Genomic DNA, 25,605 nt, shown 5'->3' on the forward strand with positions numbered 1-25,605 from the left:
TAAACAGTATATAACATTAGAAACCTAGTTAAAGGTTGTGGATAAACAGTATATAACATTAGAAACCTAGTTAAAGGTTGTGGATATACAGTATATAACATTAGAAACCTAGTTAAAGGTTGTGGATAAACAGTATATAACATTAGAAACCTAGTTAAAGGTTGTGGATAAACTGTATATAACATTAGAAACCTAGTTAAAGGTTGTGGATAAACAGTATATAACATTAGAAACCTAGTTAAAGGTTGTGGATATACAGTATATAACATTAGAAACCTAGTTAAAGGTTAAAGGTTGTGGATATATCACATCAGAAACCTAGTTAAAGGTTGTGGATATACAGTATATAACATTAGAAACCTAGTTAAAGGTTGTGGATATACAGTATATAACATTAGAAACCTAGTTAAAGGTTGTGGATAAACAGTATATAACATTAGAAACCTAGTTAAAGGTTGTGGATATATCACATCAGAAACCTAGTTAAAGGTTGTGGATATACAGTATATAACATTAGAAACCTAGTTAAAGGTTGTGGATATACAGTATATAACATTAGAAACCTAGTTAAAGGTTGTGGATATACAGTATATAACATTAGAAACCTAGTTAAAGGTTGTGGATAAACAGTATATAACATTAGAAACCTAGTTAAAGGTTGTGGATATATCACATCAGAAACCTAGTTAAAGGTTGTGGATATACAGTATATAACATTAGAAACCTAGTTAAAGGTTGTGGATATACAGTATATAACATTAGAAACCTAGTTAAAGGTTGTGGATAAACAGTATATAACATTAGAAACCTAGTTAAAGGTTGTGGATATACAGTATATAACATTAGAAACCTAGTTAAAGGTTGTGGATATATCACATCAGAAACCTAGTTAAAGGTTGTGGATATACAGTATATAACATTAGAAACCTAGTTAAAGGTTGTGGATATATCACATCAGAAACCTAGTTAAAGGTTGTGGATATACAGTATATCACATTAGAAACCTAGTTAAAGGTTGTGGATATACAGTATATAACATTAGAAACCTAGTTAAAGGTTGTGGATAAACAGTATATAACATTAGAAACCTAGTTAAAGGTTGTGGATATACAGTATATAACATTAGAAACCTAGTTAAAGGTTGTGGATATACAGTATATAACATTAGAAACCTAGTTAAAGGTTGTGGATAAACAGTATATAACATTAGAAACCTAGTTAAAGGTTGTGGATATACAGTATATAACATTAGAAACCTAGTTAAAGGTTGTGGATATACAGTATATAACATTAGAAACCTAGTTAAAGGTTGTGGATATACAGTATATAACATTAGAAACCTAGTTAAAGGTTGTGGATATACAGTATATAACATTAGAAACCTAGTTAAAGGTTGTGGATATACAGTATATAACATTAGAAACCTAGTTAAAGGTTGTGGATAAACAGTATATAACATTAGAAACCTAGTTAAAGGTTGTGGATATACAGTATATAACATTAGAAACCTAGTTAAAGGTTGTGGGTATACAGTATATAACATTAGAAACCTAGTTAAAGGTTGTGGATATATCACATCAGAAACCTAGTTAAAGGTTGTGGATATACAGTATATAACATTAGAAACCTAGTTAAAGGTTGTGGGTATACAATATATCCAGTTACACTTGTGATCTTGTCTTTACTTGGAAATGATGGTATTTTCACCATAATGTGTACTTTTACATCACCATCAAATGTGTTTACACTTTTCACAGCAGTTTCATTTATGTTTTTGTACTTTCACCAAAAGTGCAGTGTTCATACCTTTTACCTGAACTTTTTTTATTAGAATTTTTTACATATGGTAGCAACCCAAACTAGTATCCCAAACATAAACTCAAGAAGCCCTGGAAACTCCAAGTGACAGTACAACACAGTACAACACCTCCTTTTGTACACAATACACATACATCACAGGTGGCTTGTGGCACCTTAATTGGGCTCATAGTAATGGCTGGAAAGGAATAAATCAAATGGTATTGTCATGGCTGTTGAAGGAAGAACTGGACCAAGGTGCAGAGTGGTGAGCGTACATTTTCTTTTATTAGAAAAAATGACGCCAACAAAACAACAAACGAGAAAACAACCGTGAAGCTACAGGCTATGTGGAATAAACAAAAGTCAACTTCCCACAAAGACAGGTGGGAAAAGGGCTACCTAAGTATGGTTCTCAATCAGAGACAACGATAGACAGCTGTCCCTGTTTGAGAACCCTACGTGGCCAAAACATAGAAATACAAATAGAATACCCACCCCAAATCACACCCTGACCAAACCAAATAGAGACATAAAAAAGGATCTCTAAGGTCAGGGCGTGACAGGTATCAAACACATGGTTTCCATATGCTTGATACCAATCCATTCACTCCATTCCAGCCATTATTAGCAGTCTTCCCTTCACCAGCTTCCTGTGTTGTTGCACATCATTACAAGAAAAACATACATACTGTAGACAGAAGTCAGAATGACAAATGGTTGGAAGTATTGGGGAGTTCCATTGCTTTGGACAAAGTTGGGGAAGGAGTTTAGAGTACTGGAGGACTGACATGGTTCGTCAGAGTAGCACAAACAGTCAAATCTGTCAGCAAACCAGTCAATCTCATATTGGGACATTTCACCCTTCACAGCCAGATTGCCTGTTTTATATCTCTTGATCTGGAAGGTATATGGGTTGAGGTGTAGGTAGTCGTCTCTGTCCCAGTGCTTTCTTATGCATCGGCCATTCGCCCGACACAAAGCCTCGCTGCACAGCCGCGATGCTGTGGAAACATTCAAGATGTATGGATTCATGATCTTCTCCAGGTGGCGTCTGGCAGTGAAGCAGGAGTCCTGTGAAAAGTTAGGGACAGAATGATAAAGTGCTTTTGTTGTGTTTACATTAAATGTTTGATTAAATGCATTTAGGTGCATGGATTGTTCTTAGAAGCATATGAAATAGATCTGTAAAGAAATAGGGAGCATACCTCTGAGTCAGTGACATTCATGTCCCCCCAGGAGATCACCCCAGCCGCTCCCAGGGCAGCTGCCTCCCCAATGGTGTTCACCAGGTCATACTGGAAACCACAGAGTTACAAAGTCATAAGGGAAAATCACTATGACATAATACACCCCCACCAAGTCATTTAAAAGATACAAATCACACCAAGTCATTCAAAGAATAAACATTTTGCCAAGACAAAACACTAGCACTTCAAACACACTTCAAACAATAACATGATAGAAAATGTTGGTAGAACAGAGGATTAAATAAAAAGATAGAGAGATCACTATGATTTTTTAGCAATACCCTTGAGACATTTAGGCCAGGGGTCGGCCAAAGGTTTTTAGCAACGTAAAAAACTATACGTCTTGTTTGTAGGATTTTAGTTTTACGTCCAAAAAGACTAAAATCACCAGTATTCCAGTAAAACATTTGTTTCATTTAGGAAATTATTCCCACAAATATAAAAAGAGACATATGTGATCGTGTCTCAATATATTCAAGGTATGAAAGTATTGTTCTTTTGAAATACAATCTCTTTTTGGGCTTAGTTGTGTTCAATTATGCAGTGTACAAATTATTATAATGAAGTTCCATCCTCTACCACGGCTGAATCTAGTTGCAGACCCCTGGTTTAGGCTATGTCTGATTTTAGGCCAGTTAGTGTGCTGTCAGGTACATAAATAGTTTTCAGATCTCTTGACAGTGTTCACTGACCTCTGACATGTAGTCATCACCACTATCTTTGAAAACTGGGCGGATGTAGGCGTAAACAGGAATGGCGTAACTTTGGTTGGGGAGCATGGATACTCTCATAGCTTCCTGAATGCGGTGGCGGACAAACAGGCGGGCTTGGTAGGAATCTCTCAGGATCAGCTCCAGATAGATGGATGGATAGAGAGCAGTGGACTCCTTCCATAGCCACATCAACTCATCGTTCCTCTCTTGCTCAAGCTCAGGACAACTCCCAGAATAATCACTCATATCCTGGTTGTAGTCGTAGTTGTAACAGTCCGGGTACAGATAGTATCCCCAAAGCCTGTTGGGTCTTAGCCTCTTCCCAACCAAGAGAGATCGGAGAAAGTATCGCTTTGCTGCTCGCTCAAACACTATTTTGGCTCTGTCTTCGGCCTCGTCGTCGGATAAGGTTGGGGTCTTGGTTTTCACAGTCTCAATTGAGAGATCTCGATAGACGTCCTTGCTGCCCCAGTTCCGGACCCACTGTGGTCGCCACTCCTCAAAGTCAAGGATGGCGAGGCCCGGTTGGTCTTCGGGGATGTAGTATTCAATGTCATCTTCGGCCTGCTCACGGTGTTCCTGGAAATCAATCAGCTGTGGAAGGCCTTCATCATACATTTCCCCTGTGTCCTCGTCCACGTAGGGGAAGAGGCCGAAACGGTCGGTGTAGAAAATGGAGATGCTTTGGTTGGTGGCAGACTTCAAAGTGCTGCTCACTAACTGGAAGTGGGAGAGGTTGAGAACTACGCCAAATCTGGTCTCGCAGAGTTCTGTGGGAGCGTTCCACATGAATAGGAAGGGGTAGTCAGGATCTACAGGTGGGTCTGTTTTAGGTAGTGCCCAGTTAGTGCCCAGCAGAGTCATGAGAAAAAAACATTCCATGAAGTGCAGTCCACGAACGGAGACCCTGTCAAGATTCATTTTCAACTCTTTGTCTTATTCCTTAAGATGGGAAAACAAAGCATAAATAATCAAAGTTTTTGTGAGTAATGTTTTGGAGCAGAATCAAAAGAAAGCACATCCAACCCAGAGTTAAGTAGGTAAATGTGTTCTGCACTACCTTTCTTTTCAAAGCAGATTTCCTTTCAAAGAAGAAGTATTTGTTTTTGTTTGATTTAATTTTGTCAAATACAAACATAACTGTGACATCACTGGTCAGCATTCTATCCTGCACCATCTACTCAAAAAAAGCTTTTACATTTAAAGTGTTCAATTCAATAAAAATAATTACATTTTTCTGCGAGGGAACATCTTGTGTGGAGTGGAAAATACAACCAAACACTGCACAAATTGTAAAAATAGAAGTGATAGTCAAAATGGAGGCAATAGAGAATGACATCAGCACAAAACTAAGCACATTGTATTCAATCTTTTTTTTTGTTTTTGTTCACCTTTATTTAACCAGGTAGGCAAGTTGAGAACAAGTTCTCATTTATAACTGCTTCCTGGCCAAGAAAAAGTAAAGCAGTTCGACACATATAACAACACAGAGTTACACATGGAGTAAAACAAACATACACATCAATAATACAGTAGAAAAATAAGTCTATATACAATGTGAGCAAATGAGGTGAATCATATCTGTGATTTCTCAACTGCTGAAAATTACCACCCCATTTCCCGTACAATAGAGTTAGTAGAGAAATTCCATTATTATGTAAAGGGTAATTGATTTGGAGCATTTCCAAAGATCTGATCTATGTTCTGTTTTTCTCTTTCCTCAAGAACACCTGTTGGTACTTGTACTATTTCACAATGTATTGCAACTGGAAGAGTAGGAATTGGAGTTGATGATCATTGACTAGCAATGCCTGACGTGTGAATTAGAGCTCTGTGATATGGACAAAAATCCGTAATACAATAAATTTCCTGAATATTGTGAGTATGATAATTAGAACTATACATTTATAACATTAATGTGCATCACATATATATATATATATATATATATATATTACAAATAGTTTGATGGTTGAAGTCATCAATTGTAAAATGAACAATCACCCATATAAGCAAACGTATTTCGCATTTCTGTAGTAAATGTTAATTATTTTAATGAAGGATATCTGCAAAATGTCTGCGATAAGTGAATGGTATGGTCAGAGTTTATTGACCCAGTTCTACACTCTTAGAAAAAAGGGTTCCAAAAGGGCTCTGAAGCTATCAACATAGGATTTTTGTTCCAGGAAGAACACTTATTGGTTCAAGGTAGAACTATTTTGGGTTCCATGTAGAACCCTTTCCACAAAGGGTTCTACATGGAACCCAAAATAGTTCTACCTGGAACCAAAAGGGGTTCTTCAAAGGGTTCTCCTATGAGGACAGCCGAAGACCCCTTTTTGGTTCTACATAGCACCTTTTTTTCTAAGAGTGTACATGCATCTCTCACTTGAACTAATTCGGATGGTGGTTGTACTGGAATAAAGTCACATCCAGTTAAGCTGTCTTGTGTCCAAGTCTTTTCTTTAATAAAGCTGATGTTCCACTCTCTGAAAGCTACAAACGGCGCGTTGCATTACCCATCTCAATTCATTTACATGGCAGACAGGAACTTAGACACACGTCAAGCATTACTAATCAATGATCATCAACTCCAATTCCCACTCTCATTCCTCACATTATGCAACCTTGTAATGTACTCAAGGTTTAAAAAGGCTTCTAAAGTTTGTCATTTCCACTTTGGAAAATGAATCAAACCCTACTAAAATGTCCATTAATTATAATCCACATAATAATTCACATTTCCTTTTGCTGCAGGATTATTTTCCTGCTGTTGCGAACTGGCTCAAATTAAGATCCTATATCTATACCACTTCAAACTTACTTCAAACAATAACATGAGAGAAAATGAGACTTAACAAAGTTGTCGAGCTGGTAGAACAAAGGAATAAAGGTTACAACATGAATGTGCACACACCTGTTCCAGGGATTCACACACAAATCCCTTGCAATCCAGCACACTCTGTATTTCCCCTTCTCCTGCTCAAAATGTTTGATCCCTTACTACAAACTTCACCACAGGTCTCATCTGGGAAATTTAAATAGGGTGTCTCTAAATACGTTTTGCAATAGCTTTGAGCGTAGCTTGCGTTTGAAGACAGACGTTGATTTATATGCTAGGTCTTGTGACTCCCTCAGGTGGTTATATTTATTGGGATTCGTTGATATGAACAGGTTTAAAATGAACCTGTCTGTGCCTGGAGGGGGGTATGAGGAAACATGTTTATCACAACAATGTGTGGACACCACCAAATATCCTTGCTATGTGTCATAATTTGATTTGTCCCTAGTATCTTTCCCTCTATATGCTCGGTCAGTTTAAATTGGAAATGTACTGCTGAGTAATTGTACATACGTAGCTAGTAATTTCATCATATCTATGACCGAATCTGTTAATTCTTTGGAGTCTAAGACGTTGGGGGGGGGATTGTTAAGTTGAAATCTGGATTTGTTTTTAGATGGCCATACTATGGATCATTTAGCTATTTGATTTGGAATTGTAGGACCTTTTTTTTTATACCTTTTAGGTATAATATATATATATATATATATATATATATATATATATATATATATAATATGTATACGCCCATATAATCACATTGAATAACACATTCATAAATGGCAAAAAGGATAGTCCAAAAATAAATAATAAGAAACAAGGTTTTGAAGTGTTTGTCTTAATTCTAGGAGACGTACAAAAAAACTCAGGAAATATATCTATATTTTTTACACATATTTAAAACAAACTATTTCATCAACTTAATTATCACAGTAGCATTACTCAAAGCCCCTCAAAGGTTATTGGGTTAAAGGTTACTATCACGACCCAAATGCAGACTGTGTTGAAGTAACAATATTCTGGAAGAAATATGTTCTGGAAGAAAACCTGATGGAGTCTGCAAAAGACCTGAGACTGGGACGGAGATTTGTCTTCCAACAAGACAATGATCCAAAACATAAAGCAAAATCTACAATGGAATGGTTCAAAAATAAACATATCCAGGTGTTAGAATGGCCAAGTCAAAGTCCAGACCTGAATCCAATCGAGAATCTGTGGAAAGAACTGAAAACTGCTGTTCACAAATGCTCTCCATCCAACCTCACTGAGCTCGAGCTGTTTTGCAAGGAGGAATGGGAAAAAATGTCAGTCTCTCGATGTGCAAAACTGATAGAGACATACCTCAAGCGACTTACAGCTGTAATCGCAGCAAAAGGTGGCGCTACAAAGTATTAACTTAAGGGGGCTGAATAATTTTGCACGCCCAATTTTTCAGTTTTTGATTTGTTAAAAAAGTTTGAAATATCCAATAAATGTCGTTCCACTTCATGATTGTGTCCCACTTGTTGTTGATTCTTCACAAAAAAATACAGTTTTATATCTTTATGTTTGAAGCCTGAAATGTGGCAAAAGGTCGCAAAGTTCAAGGGGGCCGAATACTTTCGCAAGGCACTGTAATTCTAGGCAGAGTCGCAAAGAAAAAGCCATATCTCAGACTGGCCAATAAAAATAAAAGGTTAAGATGGGCAAAATAACACAGACACTGGACAGAGGAACTCTGCCTAGAAGGCCAGCATTCTGGAGTCGCCTCTTCACTGTTGACGTTGAGACTGGTGTTTTACGGGTACTATTTAACGAAGCTGCCAGTTGAGGACTTGTGAGACGTCTGTTTCTCAAGCTAGACACTATAATGTACTTGTCCTCTTACTCAGTTGTGCACCGCGGCCTCCCATTCCTCTTTCTATTCTGGTTAAGGCCAGTTTGCGCTGTTCTGTGAAGGGAGTAGTAGACAGCGCAATTTCTCGCATGGAGTAGCCCTTATTTCTCAGAACAAGAATAGACTGACGAGTTTCAGAAGAAAATTATTTGTTTCTGGCTATTTTGAGCCTGTAATCAAACCCAAAAATGCTGATGCTCCAGATACTCACCCTCTCTAAAGAAGGCCAGTTGTGTTGCTTCTTTAATCAGAACAACATTTTTCAGTTGTGCTAACATAATTGCAAAAGGGTTTTCTCATGATCAATTAGCCTTTTAAAATGACTAACTTGGATTAGCTAACACAACGTGCCATTGGAACACAGGAGTGATGGTTGCTGATAATGGGCCTCTGTACGCCTATGTAGATATTCCATTAAAAATCAGCTGTTTCCAGCTACAATAGTCATTTACAACATTAACAATGTCTACACTGTATTTCTGATCAATTTGATGTTATTTTAATGGACAGAAAAATGTGATTTTCTTTCAAAAACAAGGACATTTCTAATTAACCCCAAACTTTTGAACGGTAGTGTCTATCAGCCAATACAGCTGGTCCTGTACATTTCTGTGAAACTGCTGCTTTTACTGATATCTGGTCTCCTATCTCGTTTCTGCACTCTGGAAAACACAGATGCCCTTCAAGGCACCTGACCTCTGGAGTGTGCCGAGGATATCAGTGTGTGTCTGCAGTTATCAGCCTAACACATTGCGTGTAAGAGAAGGAATGTGTCCAAATACACATGCAATAGAATCCAAACTTTAAGGGTCACTTTCAGGGCCACTTTCAGGGTCACTTTCAGGGCCACTTTAAGGGACTGTTAAAGGGCTACTAAAGGGCCGATTAAAAAACATTCTCAATGGAGAATCTTCATTGATACGTTGTCAATCGGAAAATAGTCATCCATGTTTATTTCTTGATATCAGCCTCCATACAATGCCATTTAATTAAGTTTCTTAGCTTTGAAGCAGAATGTAGAAACAAATTGATGTATCCAAAATGATTGATTTTTTATTTTTTTGCAGTTCATCTACATTCAAGCAACACGTGTCATATGTTGCATATAATCCTTGTGTATTTGGTTTACAATCTTGGAATCTTAAGTGCAGTCTAGGCAAAAGCACAACAGGGCTACTATTGCTGAGATGGCTGAGATGATGAAATCATCCACATTGAGATGGATTTGTCTACAGTGAAACCACAGTCAGTAGACATAATGAAAAAAATTGTATGAACTACTTATATGAGCCACTTGTTCATACACATAAAACATGAACACAAAGTGAGTAAAGCAATCCAAAAAGAAATGTTGGCGGCCATCAAAATGCTGACATGCCTTATATTGATGCCAAGTCAATTATGACTCTAGCCCTTGGTGCTTCACAGAAAGAACATCTGGAGAACATTTGTTCAGTGACATCGTGCATGGATGGAACAACATGGATACAAGATTTGAAACATTTCTGTTCTTTACATTAAAATAACATATAGTCCATATACAGAATGGTTTTACAGTCTAGTTTAGCATAACAATTGTACATCAAAATTATTTTACAGTTTCACACATTTCAAGAGTAACCTGGGTAGAAAACACTCACTTTGGTGTTGCAAGACAATACCTTGTGACTCTCCTACAGTAAACTACTAACTAAGGAGGACAGGCAAAAGGTGTTGACATTACATACCTTGTCTCTTCCATTGCTGCTCAGTGTTAACCCCTGCCTACCTGAGCTTTAATGTCAGAGTGATAAGTAAAGGCTTTGGCTTCTTTTGAGCATACACCTGTGAATCTATGAGATGTCCAGTTTAAATACAACTTGAACACCAATGTTTGCAAAAAGGTGTGGGAAGGAAACAGCTGGCACCCTCCATAGCGCCTCTGTCACACAATGCTCTGTTGCCTACTAAACAGTGCTGCCTGTGGAAGGCCATGGGAAGGCCCGAACGTGATGTGCTTCGGAAACTTTTCCATGGAGATATACCAATTTGTTAAAGGCTTTTTCAAATTGCGCTGTGCCAAGGAACTTTTTAAAACTTTATTGTTCCTCCAGTAGTCAAATTAGATAATCCGTTCAAATTAATTCGCATTCAATGATAGCGTACGATTAAAAAAACAAAAAAACTTGGAAATACCAAGCTTATTGCTAGATGAAACTGCACAGTATTAGGGGAGACTGGAGCAAAAAACAGCCCACAGTTTATATTGATCCTAATATTTAGTAAGGCTTAATGAAACCATAATGTAGGTTTGATGACAGGATAAGCATTTAGGGTGGCAGGTAGCCTAGCAGTTAGAGCATTGGGCCAGTAACTGAAAGGTTGTTAGTTTCAATCCCTGAGCTGACAAGGTGGTACCCTTCAAGTAAAGTGTTACCCATTATAGTGAAGGACCGCAGTTGAAAAATGACACAGCGTTGCATGAAAGCAGTGTCCCATGGAAGTGACTTCAAGCTCTGTCTCCCCTACCGCAAATAACACACGGCACTTAAAGTGCTATCATCATACAACAGTCCCCACTAAGGATATAAGTTCAATAGGAGGAGCAACACTACCAAGCCAAGGGTGTTCCCAGTTCGTGAAGCCGCACTTTCCCTCTGCTCCTCCTCCCCCTCTCCCCCCTCCTCTTCCTCCTCTTCTTCCACCACCTTGTTCAGGCTGTCACACTTCTCCCCGGTGTGTCCCTCATAGCAGTGACAGCGGAACCTCTCGGCCAGTAGTTGGAGCTCGTGCTGCGAGTGCCAGCCAGTGACCACAAAGTCCCCGTCCCCTGAGGGCTGGATGTGGTAGCTGTCTCCGCTCAGGTGGAGGTAGTACGGGGCGTGGAGGTTCCTGCGGACACAGCGGCCGTTGCTCTGGCACAGGAAGTCACTGCAGACCTCTGCAGCCCGTGTCACATTGGTGATGTACTGACCCAGGCGCTGGTTCAGGAAGGACTTCACCTTTGTGCAGTTGTGCTGGAGACAAGAGAGAGAGAGAGAGAGAGAGAGAGAGAGAGAGAGAGAGAGAGAGAGAGAGAGATAGAGAGATAGAGAGATAGAGAGAGAGAGAGATAGAGAGAGAGATAGAGAGAGAGATAGAGAGAGAGATAGAGAGAGAGATAGAGAGAGAGAGAGAGAGAGAGAGAGAGAGAGAGAGAGAGAGAGAGAGAGAGATAGAGAGATAGAGAGATAGAGAGATAGAGAGAGAGAGAGAGAGAGAGAGAGAGAGAGAGAGAGAGAGAGAAAACGAAGAGACAGTCAAACAAATAAGGACATTGTGCAATCCACGATAATCCCTTATATACTTTAGCGCGTTGCCCCATACTGTCATAACTATTCTCTGTTGGTTTTCAGCTATTTTCAACCAACTATTGTCCTCCTTATAGCATTGGTACGTCTTACACCCAGATTTATAAAATGCTTGAAGCTTCAACTCAAGCTTCAAGAGAAACCAGTAAGCAAAATGAAGTTGAAAATACATATTTTAGACTTCATTTCCAGACGTTGACGGTGTATTTTATCTGCTGAATGAAAGGTGAAAATACTTCTTTTCCGGATGCTGAAAATACTTGTTTTCTGGACGTTGCAATCAAGTGCATTTGAGGTGCTGAATGAAAGGAGAAAATACAAAGACGTCAAAAATATGTATTTTCCAGACATTGAAAAGAGATAATTTACAGATATTGAAATAAGTATTTTTTGGTCATTGATTCTGTGGCCAAATTTCAACTGCACATACATTATCAATGGCAATCTGTTGATGAGGAAGGCACAAAACACAAATTGCTCCTGTAATCCGCTCTGTATAAGAGTGTCTGCTAAAATGTAATGTAAATATGAACTGTGCAGTCCTGTGATGTTCAAACTTGTGAAATATAGCCTAGACGTCTATGATTCGGTTGGACAGACCACATTTGTACTTGTTTGGGGGTGGAGCTCATTAGAATAATACCCAGCATGCGTTTGCAAGTGTTTGTTTATACATTTACAATAATGTAATACATTTAATGTTGCAATCTTCATTTTGCTTATCTTTCCTATTTTAAGAGGCATTATATCACAATAATAATTTATTAGGGTTAGTATATAGACTGTATTTAGACTTTCTTTTTTCTACTGTGTCATTGACTTGTTTATTGTGTTATTGGCTTGTTTATTGTTTATTCCATATGTAACTCTGTGTTGTTGTCTGTGTTCCACAAGATATAGTCCTGACACACATCTAGGGTTGCTAGATGTGCGATCCAGTCGTTCGTTATTTTTGTTCTGTATCTATGGACACGATCCAGTCGTTCGTTATTTTTGTTCTGTATCTATAGACACGATCCAGTCGTTCGTTCTTTTTGTTCTGTATCTATGGACACGACCCAGTCGTTCGTTATTTTTGTTCTGTATCTATAGACACGATCCAGTCGTTCGTTCTTTTTGTTCTGTATCTATGGACACGACCCAGTCGCTCATTCTTTTTGTTCTGTATCTATGGACACGATCCAGTCGTTCGTTATTTTTGTTCTGTATCTATAGACACGATCCAGTCGTTCGTTCTTTTTGTTCTGTATCTATGGACACGACCCAGTCGTTCATTCTTTTTGTTCTGTATCTATGGACACGACCCAGTCGTTCATTCTTTTTGTTCTGTATCTATGGACACGACCCAGTCGTTCATTCTTTTTGTTCTGTATCTATGGACACGACCCAGTCGTTCATTCTTTTTGTTCTGTATCTATAGACACGATCCAGTCGTTCGTTCTTTTTGTTCTGTATCTATGGACACGACCCAGTCGTTCATTCTTTTTGTTCTGTATCTATGGACACGACCCAGTCGTTCATTCTTTTTGTTCTGTATCTATGGACACGACCCAGTCGTTCTGTCTTTTTGTTCTGTATCTATGGACACGACCCAGTCGTTCATTCTTTTTGTTCTGTATCTATGGACACGACCCAGTCGTTCTGTCTTTTTGTTCTGTATCTATGGACACGACCCAGTCGTTCATTCTTTTTGTTCTGTATCTATGGACACGACCCAGTCGTTCAGTCTTTTTGTTCTGTATCTATGGACACGATCCAGTCGTTCATTATTTTTGTTCTGTATCTATGGACACGATCCAGTCGTTCATTCTTTTTGTTCTGTATCTATGGACACGATCCAGTCGTTCAGTCTTTTTGTTCTGTATCTATGGACACGACCCAGTCGTTCAGTCTTTTTGTTCTGTATCTATGGACACGATCCAGTCGTTCATTATTTTTGTTCTGTATCTATGGACACGATCCAGTCGTTCATTATTTTTGTTCTGTATCTATAGACACGACCCAGTCGTTCATTCTTTTTGTTCTGTATCTATGGACACGATCCAGTCGTTCATTCTTTTTGTTCTGTATCTATGGACACGACCCAGTCGTTCATTCTTTTTGTTCTGTATCTATGGACACGATCCAGTCGTTCATTCTTTTTGTTCTGTATCTATGGACACGATCCAGTCGTTCATTCTTTTTGTTCTGTATCTATGGACACGACCCAGTCGTTTGTTCTTTTTGTTCTGTATCTATGGACACGATCCAGTCGTTCATTCTTTTTGTTCTGTATCTATGGACACGATCCAGTCGTTCATTCTTTTTGTTCTGTATCTATGGACACGATCCAGTCGTTTGTTCTTTTTGTTCTGTATCTATAGACACGATCCAGTCGTTCATTCTTTTTGTTCTGTATCTATGGACACGATCCAGTCGTTCATTCTTTTTCTTCTGTATCTATGGACACGACCCAGTCGTTTGTTCTTTTTGTTCTGTATCTATGGACACGACCCAGTCGTTCATTCCTTTTCTTCTGTATCTATGGACGCGACCCAGTCGTTCATTCTTTTTGTTCTGTATCTATGGACACGATCCAGTCGTTCATTCTTTTTGTTCTGTATCTATGGACACGACCCAGTCGTTCATTCTTTTTGTTCTGTATCTATGGACACGACCCAGTCGTTCTGTCTTTTTGTTCTGTATCTATGGACACGACCCAGTCGTTCATTCTTTTTGTTCTGTATCTATGGACACGATCCAGTCGTTCATTCTTTTTGTTCTGTATCTATGGACACGACCCAGTCGTTCATTCTTTTTGTTCTGTATCTATGGACACGACCCAGTCGTTCATTCTTTTTGTTCTGTATCTATGGACACGACCCAGTCGTTCATTCTTTTTGTTCTGTATCTATGGACACGATCCAGTCGTTCATTCTTTTTGTTCTGTATCTATGGACACGACCCAGTCGTTCATTCTTTTTGTTCTGTATCTATGGACACGATCCAGTCGTTCTGTCTTTTTGTTCTGTATCTATGGACACGATCCAGTCGTTCATTATTTTTGTTCTGTATCTATAGACACGACCCAGTCGTTCATTCTTTTTGTTCTGTATCTATGGACACGATCCAGTCGTTCATTCTTTTTGTTCTGTATCTATGGACACGATCCAGTCGTTCATTCTTTTTCTTCTGTATCTATGGACACGACCCAGTCGTTTGTTCTTTTTGTTCTGTATCTATGGACACGACCCAGTCGTTCATTCCTTTTCTTCTGTATCTATAGACACGATCCAGTCGTTCATTCTTTTTGTTCTGTATCTATGGACACGACCCAGTCGTTCATTCTTTTTGTTCTGTATCTATGGACACGACCCAGTCGTTCATTCTTTTTGTTCTGTATCTATGGACACGACCCAGTCGTTCATTCTTTTTGTTCTGTATCTATGGACACGACCCAGTCGCTCATTCTTTTTGTTCTGTATCTATGGACACGATCCAGTCGTTTGTTCTTTTTGTTCTGTATCTATAGACACGACCCAGTCGTTTGTTCTTTTTGTTCTGTATCTATAGACACGACCCAGTCGTTCATTCTAAATGTTCCATTGCCATACTGACTGGCAACGTTCTTTTCCCTTGCCTGCTAGCTAGCCAACTACGGTTAATTTACAGTCATGTCAAAAAGTGCAGCCAGAATAACAGCAAAGTAGCTGCATTTGCATTTGTTTAAACTGTTTTCTAGTGAAGATGGAACAGAGGAAATAGGCATTTCAACATCATAGATTCAGCCAGTGGTAACTTTTGAAATAGACACTGGCTGGAATGCGGTTTTAACCAATCAGCATTCTGGATTAGTCCCACCCTTGTATAATTCATTACAGTACAGTATAGTTTAATTCCGTAGAGTACAGTGGGGTGCAAAACAGTACACTATACTTTTCTATACTTTACTGTTCCTTAATGTGCTCTACTGTACTGTAATGTATTGTACTCTGCTTTTCATCAATGTACTGTGCTGTACGGTGCGGTCCAAACCGGACCGGATTAAATCTGAACCAATTATAGACGTCTATGTTTGGGCCAATTCCAGGGTGATCTGGACCGGACCAAATCTGAAACAATTATAAACGTCTGTTTGGGCCAAATATAGGCACGTCCGGAACAGACATCTGTGGACGGAGAAATCAAGGCTGGTCCAGTCCGGACAAAATCTGAGCCATAGACGTCTATGTTTGGCTAAAATAAAGTTGAGACCAAAAATCTGCATCCTTGTACGCTGAAAACAAGGCCAGTACAGACTGCACCAAAAAAATATATACAAAAGACATCGCCATTGGTAAATGCTTAGTGGGAAGAATGTTTGGAATACATTTAGGAATACATTACATTTCTTCTCAAAGCCTCATTTTGAATGACAGATGTACACAGGCCTTGGAGGTGTTGACAGCAAAATTAGGTCCAAACAGAATGAAATAGCAAGCACATTATTTTCATAGCTTTAATTCATGATTTGTCTTTGTCAGAGCTGTTCATTGCCCTGACGCCAGCCTTTTTGGCTCTTCTCTATTCTAGCTTGTCTAACACTTGGATGGTCTAACTATAATGCAAATCATATAAGATAACAGTAAAGATGGAGAATCAGACTCACTCTGGATGAGGTGAGGTTGAGGTCTCCCCAGATCACAAAACCAGCAGCACCAAGAGCAGCACTCTCCCCAATGGTGTGGATCAAGTCTTTCTGCAATACACATACAGACAGACACACAGACAGGATAATTCCACCACATTTTCAACTTTTTTAAGCAGCCACAAGATGGTGCTAATGTCTCCTCAGGAAAAGCAGAATTGCCTGCACACAACTGATGATGCAGTACTCTAAATAGGGTTGACTGCTGAGGGGGAAACAAATTAGTGTAGGTTAAAGAATGCCAAAAAGAAATAATTCCCAGTCAAACAAATTATGTCTAAACTGATCCTGTCTGTAAAGCATTACAAAGCTTTGTAGTATCAACTAATGATCAGTGAATTACCAGTCCCATTGGGATAATGTAGGATGAAAAGCATTTGATTTTAGACCTTTGGGTTACTAAGTGTGGCAGTCTTACCGTGGTGAGGAAGGCCATTGCCTCGTCTCTGTAGCCCAGGCGTGTGTACACGAATGTGGGCAGATCATAGCTGTGTGAGGTGAGCCCAGCTATCCTCAGAGATTCCAGCACCCTAAACTGGGAGAAATGGAGATTGCTGACACTGTCTGTTTGGCTCTTCCTGATAGCCACTGAGGGAAACAGTGCTGTGCTGCTGTTCCACAACCAGAGCAGTTCGTCATTACGCAGGCTCTCCAGCAGAGGGCAGGAGCCTGTGTAGTTGTGCTCATACAGGTTGTAGTTGTGGCAGTCCGGATAGAGGTAGAAGCCCCAGAGTCCGTTGGGGCGAAGGAACGTCCCTAGCTGGACAGTCTTCTGCATGAACGCACGGGCACTCTTCTCAAAGCGTTTGCTCGCCAGCTCTTCGATTTGTGATGAAGTCACATTAACATATGCCTGTGTGATCAGCTCCCGGGACTTCCGCCGGTAAATGTCTTTCTTGTGCCAGTTGCGGTTCCACTGTGGGCGCCAGTACTCCCAGTCAATGACCGCCAGACCGGCAAAGTCCTCCGAGGGGATAAAATGGTTGATATCCCTGTAGGCCTTGAGGAGATGGTCATTCATGTTGCAGTTTTGGGGCAGGCCTCCATTGATAGGGATGCTGTGGTCCGTGTAGAAAGGGTAGAGGCCTAGCCGGTTGGCATAGAAAATGGTAACGTTCTGGCCAGTGTGGACGGCCCGCGGACTGCCACTAATGTGGAAGAGGTGCTCCAGGTTGGTGTGGACATTGTACTTGACAGTGCAGAGGTCCAGCGGTGCGTTCCAGGCAGCGATGAAGGGCTTGCGGCCCACCAGGGGCAGTTTGGCAGGCTTCTGGCTGAAGGCGGCATGAAAGAATAGCAGGAGCCAGGAACAGGTGAGGGCGCAGGCCACAGGCACGGCGTGGTGAGGTTGGCCACTTCCAACGGGCACCATGAGCATCCTGGAGCTTGGGTCAATGGGAAGGGCTGTCAAACATCCTGAAGAGAGAAAAGGGAAGAGAGAGAGTGAGTAAGATAGTGAATGATACAGACAGAAGAAGGACAGAGAGTGAAATGGTGTGAGAGAGAGTGAACAATATAGAGGAATGATGGAGAGAGAAAGAGTGGATGAGGAAGAGAGAGAGAGAGAGAGAAAGAGAGGCAGAGTGAGTGAGAGAGAAGGAGAAAGGAAGAGAGAGGACATTAGGGATTATAGATGAGGGGTCATTTTATCATATAGTGTTTCATATAGTGTTTCACAACAATGCTTGTGAAAAAAATGACAATTTTAATTTACGATCTGTAGAAAATATGCGAATAGAAAGGTTCAGAACCTTTGTGAAACATCACAGCACAGTGGGAAAATATATGGCAGCTGGAAATCCAAACTGGATGGTATTCAGACACAGATGGGAGAGGACAAACAAAATATAACTAAAGTTAAATATACTGTGCATAAAATGAATATACTGTTGAAGTTGGATGTTTACATACACCTTAGCCAACTACATTTATACTCCGTTTTTCACAATTCCTGAGATGTAATCCTAGTAAACAAATCCCTGTCTTAGGTCAGTTAGGATCACCACTTGATTTAAAGAAAGTGAAATGTCAGAATAAGAGTAGAGAGAATAACTTATTTCAGCTTTTATTTCTTTCATCACATTTCCAGTGAGTCAGCAGTTTACATACAGTCAATTCGTATTTGGTAGCATTGCCATCAAATTGTTTAACTTGGGTCAAACGTTTCGGATAGCCTTCCACAAACTTCCCACAAGAAGTTCGGTGAATTTTGGCCCATTCCTCCTGACAGAGCTGGTGTAACTGAGTCAGGGTTGTAAGGCCTCCTTGCAAGCACATGATTTTTCAATTCTGCCCTCAAATTGTCTATAGGATTGAGGTCAGGGCCTTGTGATGGCCACTCCAATACCTTGACTTTGTTGTCCTTAAACCATTTTGCCACAGCTTTGGAAGTATGCTTGGGGTCATTGTCCATTCGGAGACCCATTTGTGACCAAGCTTTAACTTCCTGACTGACGTCTTGAGATGTTGCTTCAATATATCCACATAATTTTCCTGCCTCATGATGCCATCTATTTTGTGAAGTGCACTAGTCCCTTCTGCAGCAAAGCACCCCCACAACATGATGCTGCCACCCCCGTGCTTCACGGTTGGGATGTTATTCTTTGGCTTGCAAGCCTCCCTATTATTCCTCCAAACATAACGAGGATCATTATGGCCAAACAATTATATTTTTGTTTCATCAGACCAGAGGACATTTCTCCAAAAAGTACGATCTTGTCCCCATGTGCAGTTGCAAACCGTAGTCTGGCTTTTTTTATGGCAGTTTTGAAGCAGTGACTTCTTCCTTGCTGAGCGGCCATTCATGTTATGTTGATATAGGACTCATTTTACTGTGGATATAGATACTTTTATACCTGTTTCCTCCAGCATCTTCACAAGGTCCTTTGTTGTTGTTCAGGGATTGATTTGCACTTTTCACACCAAAGTATGTTCATCTCTGGGAGACAGAACGCATCTCCTTCCTGAGCGGTGTGACGGCTGCGTAGTCCCATGGTGTTTATACTTGCGTACTATTGTTTGTACAGATGAACGTGGTACCTTCAGGCATTTGGAAATTTATCCCAAGGATGAACCAGTCTTGTGGAGGTCTACCATTTTTTTCTGAGGTCTTGGCTGATTTCTTTTGATTTTCCCATGATGTCAAGTAAAGAGGCACTGAGTTTGAAGGTAAGGCCTTGAAATTCAGTCACAGGTACACCTCCAATGGACTCAAATGATGTCAATTAGCCTATCAGAAGCTTGTAAAGCCATGACGTAATTTTCTGGAATTTTCCAAGCTGTTTACAGGCACAGTCAACTTAGTGTATGTAAACTTCTGACCTACTGGAATTGTGATAGTGAATTATGCGTGAAATAATCTGTCTGTGAACAATTATTGGAAAAATGACTTGTGTCATGCACAAAGTAGATGTCCTAACCGACTTGCCAAAACCATAGTTTATTAACAAGAATTTTGTGGAGTGGTTGAAAAACGAGTTTTAATGACTCCAACCTAAGTGTGTGTAAACTTCCGACTTCAACTGTAGTATGTATGAGCTGGAAGTAGAAGCCTAAGTATTGTTGTCCATTAGTTTACTTCAATTAGGGGAGGGATGGTAGATAAGGGGAAAATAATATAGAAGGAAAATATATTTAAAATATATATATATTTAAAATAATATATATGGGGGATTGGAAATGATGCAGACAATTACATTGATAGAAGTCACAATCTAACTGCAAGATTAAAGCTGATCTACCCCCCCCCCCCCCCCCAAAAAAAAATAACGCTAACATTGACTAAGTGCAACCCGTTTTGAACGGCTAGGATTCAATGCCTTTTGCAGATGTTCTTGTGTACATATGGTATAATAACATAATAAAATGGCCTTTTCCAAGAGGAGGCAAACAACCACAGTTGTATATTGGAAGAAGCGTGTAAGTTTGGCCGACTGTCAAATTGAATGATTTATCTTCCTGCACGGAACCCGCAGACCTATCTGGTAGCAATTAAGATAAGATTTTGTTGATGACTGTGGTTTACATGGAAGCCTACTGACCAACATCAACAACTTCTAAAACTGAACTGTTTTTAAGTATCTGTTCTAGCCAATGACAACTCATCTACAATTTATCCCTGCATACCCCACTTAGAGTTTAAAGATGTTGGAACTTCTGTTGGACCAAGAACTCTGACTGTAAACTCAAATGTGAACTTAAAGTGATTTGTAGGAGACACAGTGAGAAAATATTATTCCATTTCACTGTTCATTTAAAGGGATAGTTCGATTTTGGTAAAATCAGTCAGAACAGTCAGAACTTGTGGATACCATTATTATGTCTCTGTGCAGTATGAAGGAAGTTAGAGGTAGTTTTGCAAGCCAATGCTAACTAGCATTAGCGCATTGTCTGGAAGTCTATGGGTATGTGTTAGCATGCTTCATACTGGACACAGAGACATACAAATGGTATCCACAAGTTCATCTAACTCTGGGGAAGAACATAAAGGGCCTAATTGTCAAAATCCCTACGTATCCCTTAAAGGTAACATGCAGATGTTTTTATCTCACTATCAAATAATTTTTGGATAGCAATTAAGTACCTTACTTTGACTCTTTACTTAGCAAAGAGCAATTTCCCAAGCAAGAATTTTGCTAGGACTCTCTGGGAGTGATCTGAGAGGGGAGTAGAAAACTGAAAAGTAGCTGTTATTGGTAGAGGTTTGTAACGCTCAGGCAGGCCAAAACTCCATCCCCCCAAAACAGGCAGAAATTTCAGGTGGTCTTTTCAAACAGCTCTTACACTAAAAGGGAATTAACATAATTTTCACAATTTTAGAGTATTATTCAAACATTATAGTGTGGAAATATGTGTAAAACACATGAAAATGATTTTTGTTGACTGCCATGGGCCTTTAAAACAGTACATTTCGAAATATGTTTTAACAGCACCTGACATTGCCAGGAGTACTGGGAGAGGAGGATTAAGAAATGCTGAGCTAATCTACAGTACTGTTTTGTTTTGGTTTGAGGTGGATCCTTCCTTGCTGGATGGCTAAAACAACTGAGGGGCTAGGGTCACTCTGTGCTATCTCGTGTAATTCTCCTGTTTATCTGGTGTCCATTGTGATCGTAAGTATGCCCCCTCTTATTCTCCCATCACTCTCTCTCTCTCTCTCCACTCTCGGAGGACCTGAGCCCTAGGACCATTGCTCAGGACTACCTGGCCTGATGACTTCTGGCTGTCCCTGTCCCCAGTCCACCTGGTCATGCTGCTGATCCAGTTTCTGCTGTTCTGCCTCGACTATGGAACCCGGACCTGTTCACCAGACGCGCTAACTTATCCCGGACCAGCTGTTTCGACCCTCCCTCTCCCTCTCTCTCTGCCGCACCTGCTGTCTCAACCTCTTAATGCTCGACTATGAAAAGTCAACTGACATTTACACCTGAGGTACTGATCTGCACCCTCTATAACCACTGTTATTTGACCCTGCTGGTCATCGATCTGGCCTTAATGGCCATGTACTCTTATAATCTCCACTGGGCACAGGCAGAAGAGGACTGGTCACCACTCAGAGCCTTGTTCCTCTCTAGGTTTCTTCCTAGGTTCCTGCCTTTATAGAGAGGTTTTCCTAGCCATGTGCTTCTACATTTGCATTGCTTGCTGTTTGGGGTTTTAGGCTGTGTTTCTGTAAAAGTGACATCTGCTGATGTAAAAAGGGATTTTATAAATACATTGAGAGAGAGAGAAAGAAAGAAAGAAAATGAAAGCAAATAGAAAGAGAGGGTAGAGGAAGAGAGAGTGTGGCGGAGAGAAAGACATACAGTGTAATGCAACACCTCAGGTTGTGCCAGAACCTTTACCCTGCGGTGAACCTTCAGGAAGCAACCCAAACATTGTCAACACAACCTGTCAGTCCTGCAGTGTGTCTGGCTCATCTCTCTGCTTGTGTGGGGGCATAACTCATCCCTCGTCACTATTATCCCAGAGCCAGAGAAGCGCTTTATCCATGAGCCAAAATCCCCTCCGGTATTCAGGTATCTAATTCTCCCCCCAAAGGCCTCTTATTCTCATCTCTATAGGAGGCATTCTTACTGTTCGGTTTTAATTATGTGAAGAGATGATTAAAAAAATAGGCAACCCTAAACAAAATGGATGTTTTATAGGGGTTGTAATGTAATTTAATTCCGCTTGTCTCGCCAGCCTCGCTCCCACCGCTAAACTTTGAAATGTCTCTTTTATGTTCGTCATTAAGTGTGAACATGAACAAAGATGGCAAACATGAAAAGATGGGGTAGAAACCAGCGCTGTCTAAGGCACAGTGACTGACTTGTACTGTGCAGTATTGTAAGGCTGTGTTTAGACAGCCAGACCAATTCTGATCTTTTTTTCAGTAATTGACCAATCACATAATATCTTTTATTTTTCAGATACTGATCTGATTGGTCAAAAGAACAAATAGTGAAAAAATATATCCGAAATTTGGACTGCTTGTCTAAACGCAGCCTACGGGTGAACATTCCAGGTCAGACACAGCCCCTTGACTGACACAAAAACATAACTTTAAAAAATAAAGTTATAGTAATACCTATTACTGGGTAATGAGTGTTTCTCAAGAGCGAAGGAAACCCAACATTATAGGCACAAATTGTCTCCAGCATTGTTCAGCTTGTTTGTGTCCAGTCCTATAGATAAGAGCTATTGGTCAGACACAGCCCGTTGACAGGCACAAAAACATCACTTTAAAAAAAAAACTCCTATTCACACTGCTGTTGTGCCATTAGTTTGAAAGCTGTTTAGTAAAAGCTATTTTGTTCCTTATATATTATGTGGTTTGTGTGAGAGCAATGTCAGAATCTGACGAATCAGAGATATCTCTCACCTGTAGATCCTGTACGGTGACCATCACATCAGCCAATCCTGGGGAGAGGGGGGTGGGGGCAGGGGGTGGGGCACAGGAATTGTGCCCCTCTTCATCTGTCCTACACTCCAGTATTCCTTGACTCTGTCTGACACACAATCCAAACACCACACTTATATAGTGTAAAGGAAGAGAGAGCAAGAGGGAGAGAGAGAGAGAGAAAGAGAGTTAAAGAGAGAGAGAGTTTCCTGTGAGGGAGGAGAAACCACCACTGAGCTCGAACTAGCACCACAACAGAGTGATTAGAGTAGGGAAGGAGAGGGGGGTGGAGGAGGAGGGAGGATAGAATGATGGAGGGAGGGTATAGCCTTAAATAAATTACATTAAAACTGATCTGAATGTGTAAGTCTGATCATCTCTGGCACGTTTTATGCTCGTGTGTGTGTGTGCGTGTGTGTGGCCACATGTGCGCGTGTGCATGTGTGCGTGGCTGAGGGTCTCCCGTCTCCTGGCTCTCATGTGACCAAGTGTGCGTTAATGTAGCAGAACTTTCCAGTCTTTATACCATCTAGTCTACGGCAATGTGCTTTGCAAGTTATACATGCTACTTTTAGTGTGTCATTGATTTGATTCAATGCTATTGCATACCCACACACTCATTTAACTTGGCTTTAACATGAGAGTCCAATGGCTAACCACACTCATTTACTATGAGAAAAAGGCAGACCCCGCCCAAAACATTCAAATGTGCTGTATGTCAATCTACACATTAATTATTTGGCCTGGGTGTCTGTTCAAAATATGCTGGTGAGTTATTTTAACAGACCTCATTTGGCCTGACAGCATGACTCAATAACAATAGACCATTTTACTAATCAAAATGCTTATATCTGAAGCAAAGAAAGTTATTGGCCTTGTAAAACAAAACCTCATTGAAGTAAGATATATTTAATCATTGCTTGTAGATATTATTCACCCCCCTACGTCATACTACTTAATCTTCAGTTTCCATTCCGTTTTTTTGTTTTGTTTGTTCTTTTTGTTGTTTTTGTTGTTTTTGTTGTTTTTACATTTTTTTGTGGTATCCAATTGTTGTCTCATTGCTACAACTCCCATACGGGCTCGGGAGAGACAAAGCTTGAAAGTCATGCGTCCTCCGATACACAACCCAACCAAGCCGCATTGCTTCTTAACACAGCACGCATCCAACCCGGAAGCCAGCCGCACCAATGTGTCAGAGGAAACACTGTGCACCCTTGGTTAGCATGCACTGCGCCCGGCCCGCCACAGGAGTCGCTGGAGGGGCACAATACCGGCCAACCCCTCCCTAACCCGGACGACACTAGGCCAATTGTGCGTCGCCCCACGGACCTCCGGGTCGCGGCCGGTTACAACAGAGCCTGGGCGCGAACCCAGAGTCTCTGGAGGCACAGCTGGCGCTGCAGTACAGCACCCTTAAACACTGTGCCACCCGGGAGGCCTCCATTACATTTTGAATGTTTACAGGGATATCATATTTTGAATATTTCCAGGAAACAAATGTTCCGCTATGTTCACAGACAAAGAAAACGATTGTAAGTTGTGATCCTTTGTAAGTTAAGGCAACCAATGAGAGGCTATGACATAATGTTGACTTCCAATAAGGATATATAACAGGTTGTAGCTGCCAGAGCATTCAGACAGCCAATGGAAGATAGCATTAGCTGTGACTAGCTCGTTGGCTGTAAATAGATGGTTGCAGTAATGAGTGTTTCTCAAGAGCGAAGGAAACCCAACATTATAGGCACAGCATTGTTCAGCTTGTTTGTGTCCAGTCCTGTAGTTAAGAGCTATTATATGCAAAACTCCTAGAAAAAGAATGAATAGAACGGGCTTGGAACCTATCTAACCCTGGCAATTTGAATGGTAAACTCATGGGTACACTCGCAATGGCTTCCTGGTATTGTGATGCAATTGTGATACAACACAGAGTTACGCATAAACAAACGTACAGTCAATAACACAATAGAAAAAGATATGTACAGTGTGTGCAAATGTAGAAGAGTAGGGAGGTAAGGCAATAAATAGGCCATAGAGGTGAAATAATTACAATGTAGTATCAACACTGGAGTGATAGATGTGCAGATGATGATGTGCAAGTAGAGATACTGGGGTACAAAAGACCAAGAGAATAAATAACAATATGGGGATGAGGTAGTTGGGCGTGCTATTTACAGATTGGCTGTGTACAGGCGCAGTGATCTGCTCTGACAGTTGATGCTTGAAGTTAGAGACAGGGATATAAGACTCCA

At 40.4% G+C, this 25,605-nt stretch overlaps 2 protein-coding genes across 2 annotated transcripts; both read right to left on the bottom strand.

Annotated features, from left to right (window-relative positions):
- Window positions 1–2,304: 2,304 nt before the first annotated feature.
- Window positions 2,305–6,963, bottom strand: LOC110521336 (hyaluronidase-5). The gene is made up of 4 exons (XM_021598832.2): window positions 6,678–6,963; window positions 3,740–4,702; window positions 3,006–3,095; window positions 2,305–2,871 (listed from the first exon to the last, which is right to left on the bottom strand). Exons 2-4 carry the CDS (start codon window positions 4,679–4,681, stop codon window positions 2,440–2,442), a joined length of 1,464 nt encoding a protein of 487 aa, XP_021454507.1. The 5' UTR covers window positions 4,682–4,702; window positions 6,678–6,963; the 3' UTR covers window positions 2,305–2,439.
- A 2,542-nt stretch (window positions 6,964–9,505) lies between these two features.
- LOC110521337 (hyaluronidase-4) lies at window positions 9,506–23,510 on the bottom strand. The gene is made up of 4 exons (XM_021598833.2): window positions 23,336–23,510; window positions 16,892–17,889; window positions 16,435–16,524; window positions 9,506–11,474 (listed from the first exon to the last, which is right to left on the bottom strand). Exons 2-4 carry the CDS (start codon window positions 17,849–17,851, stop codon window positions 11,037–11,039), a joined length of 1,488 nt encoding a protein of 495 aa, XP_021454508.1. The 5' UTR covers window positions 17,852–17,889; window positions 23,336–23,510; the 3' UTR covers window positions 9,506–11,036.
- Between the last annotated feature and the right edge of the window lie 2,095 nt (window positions 23,511–25,605).

Source organism: Oncorhynchus mykiss, chromosome 30 (genome assembly GCF_013265735.2).
Source record: "Oncorhynchus mykiss isolate Arlee chromosome 30, USDA_OmykA_1.1, whole genome shotgun sequence".
Classification (NCBI taxonomy): domain Eukaryota; kingdom Metazoa; phylum Chordata; class Actinopteri; order Salmoniformes; family Salmonidae; genus Oncorhynchus; species Oncorhynchus mykiss.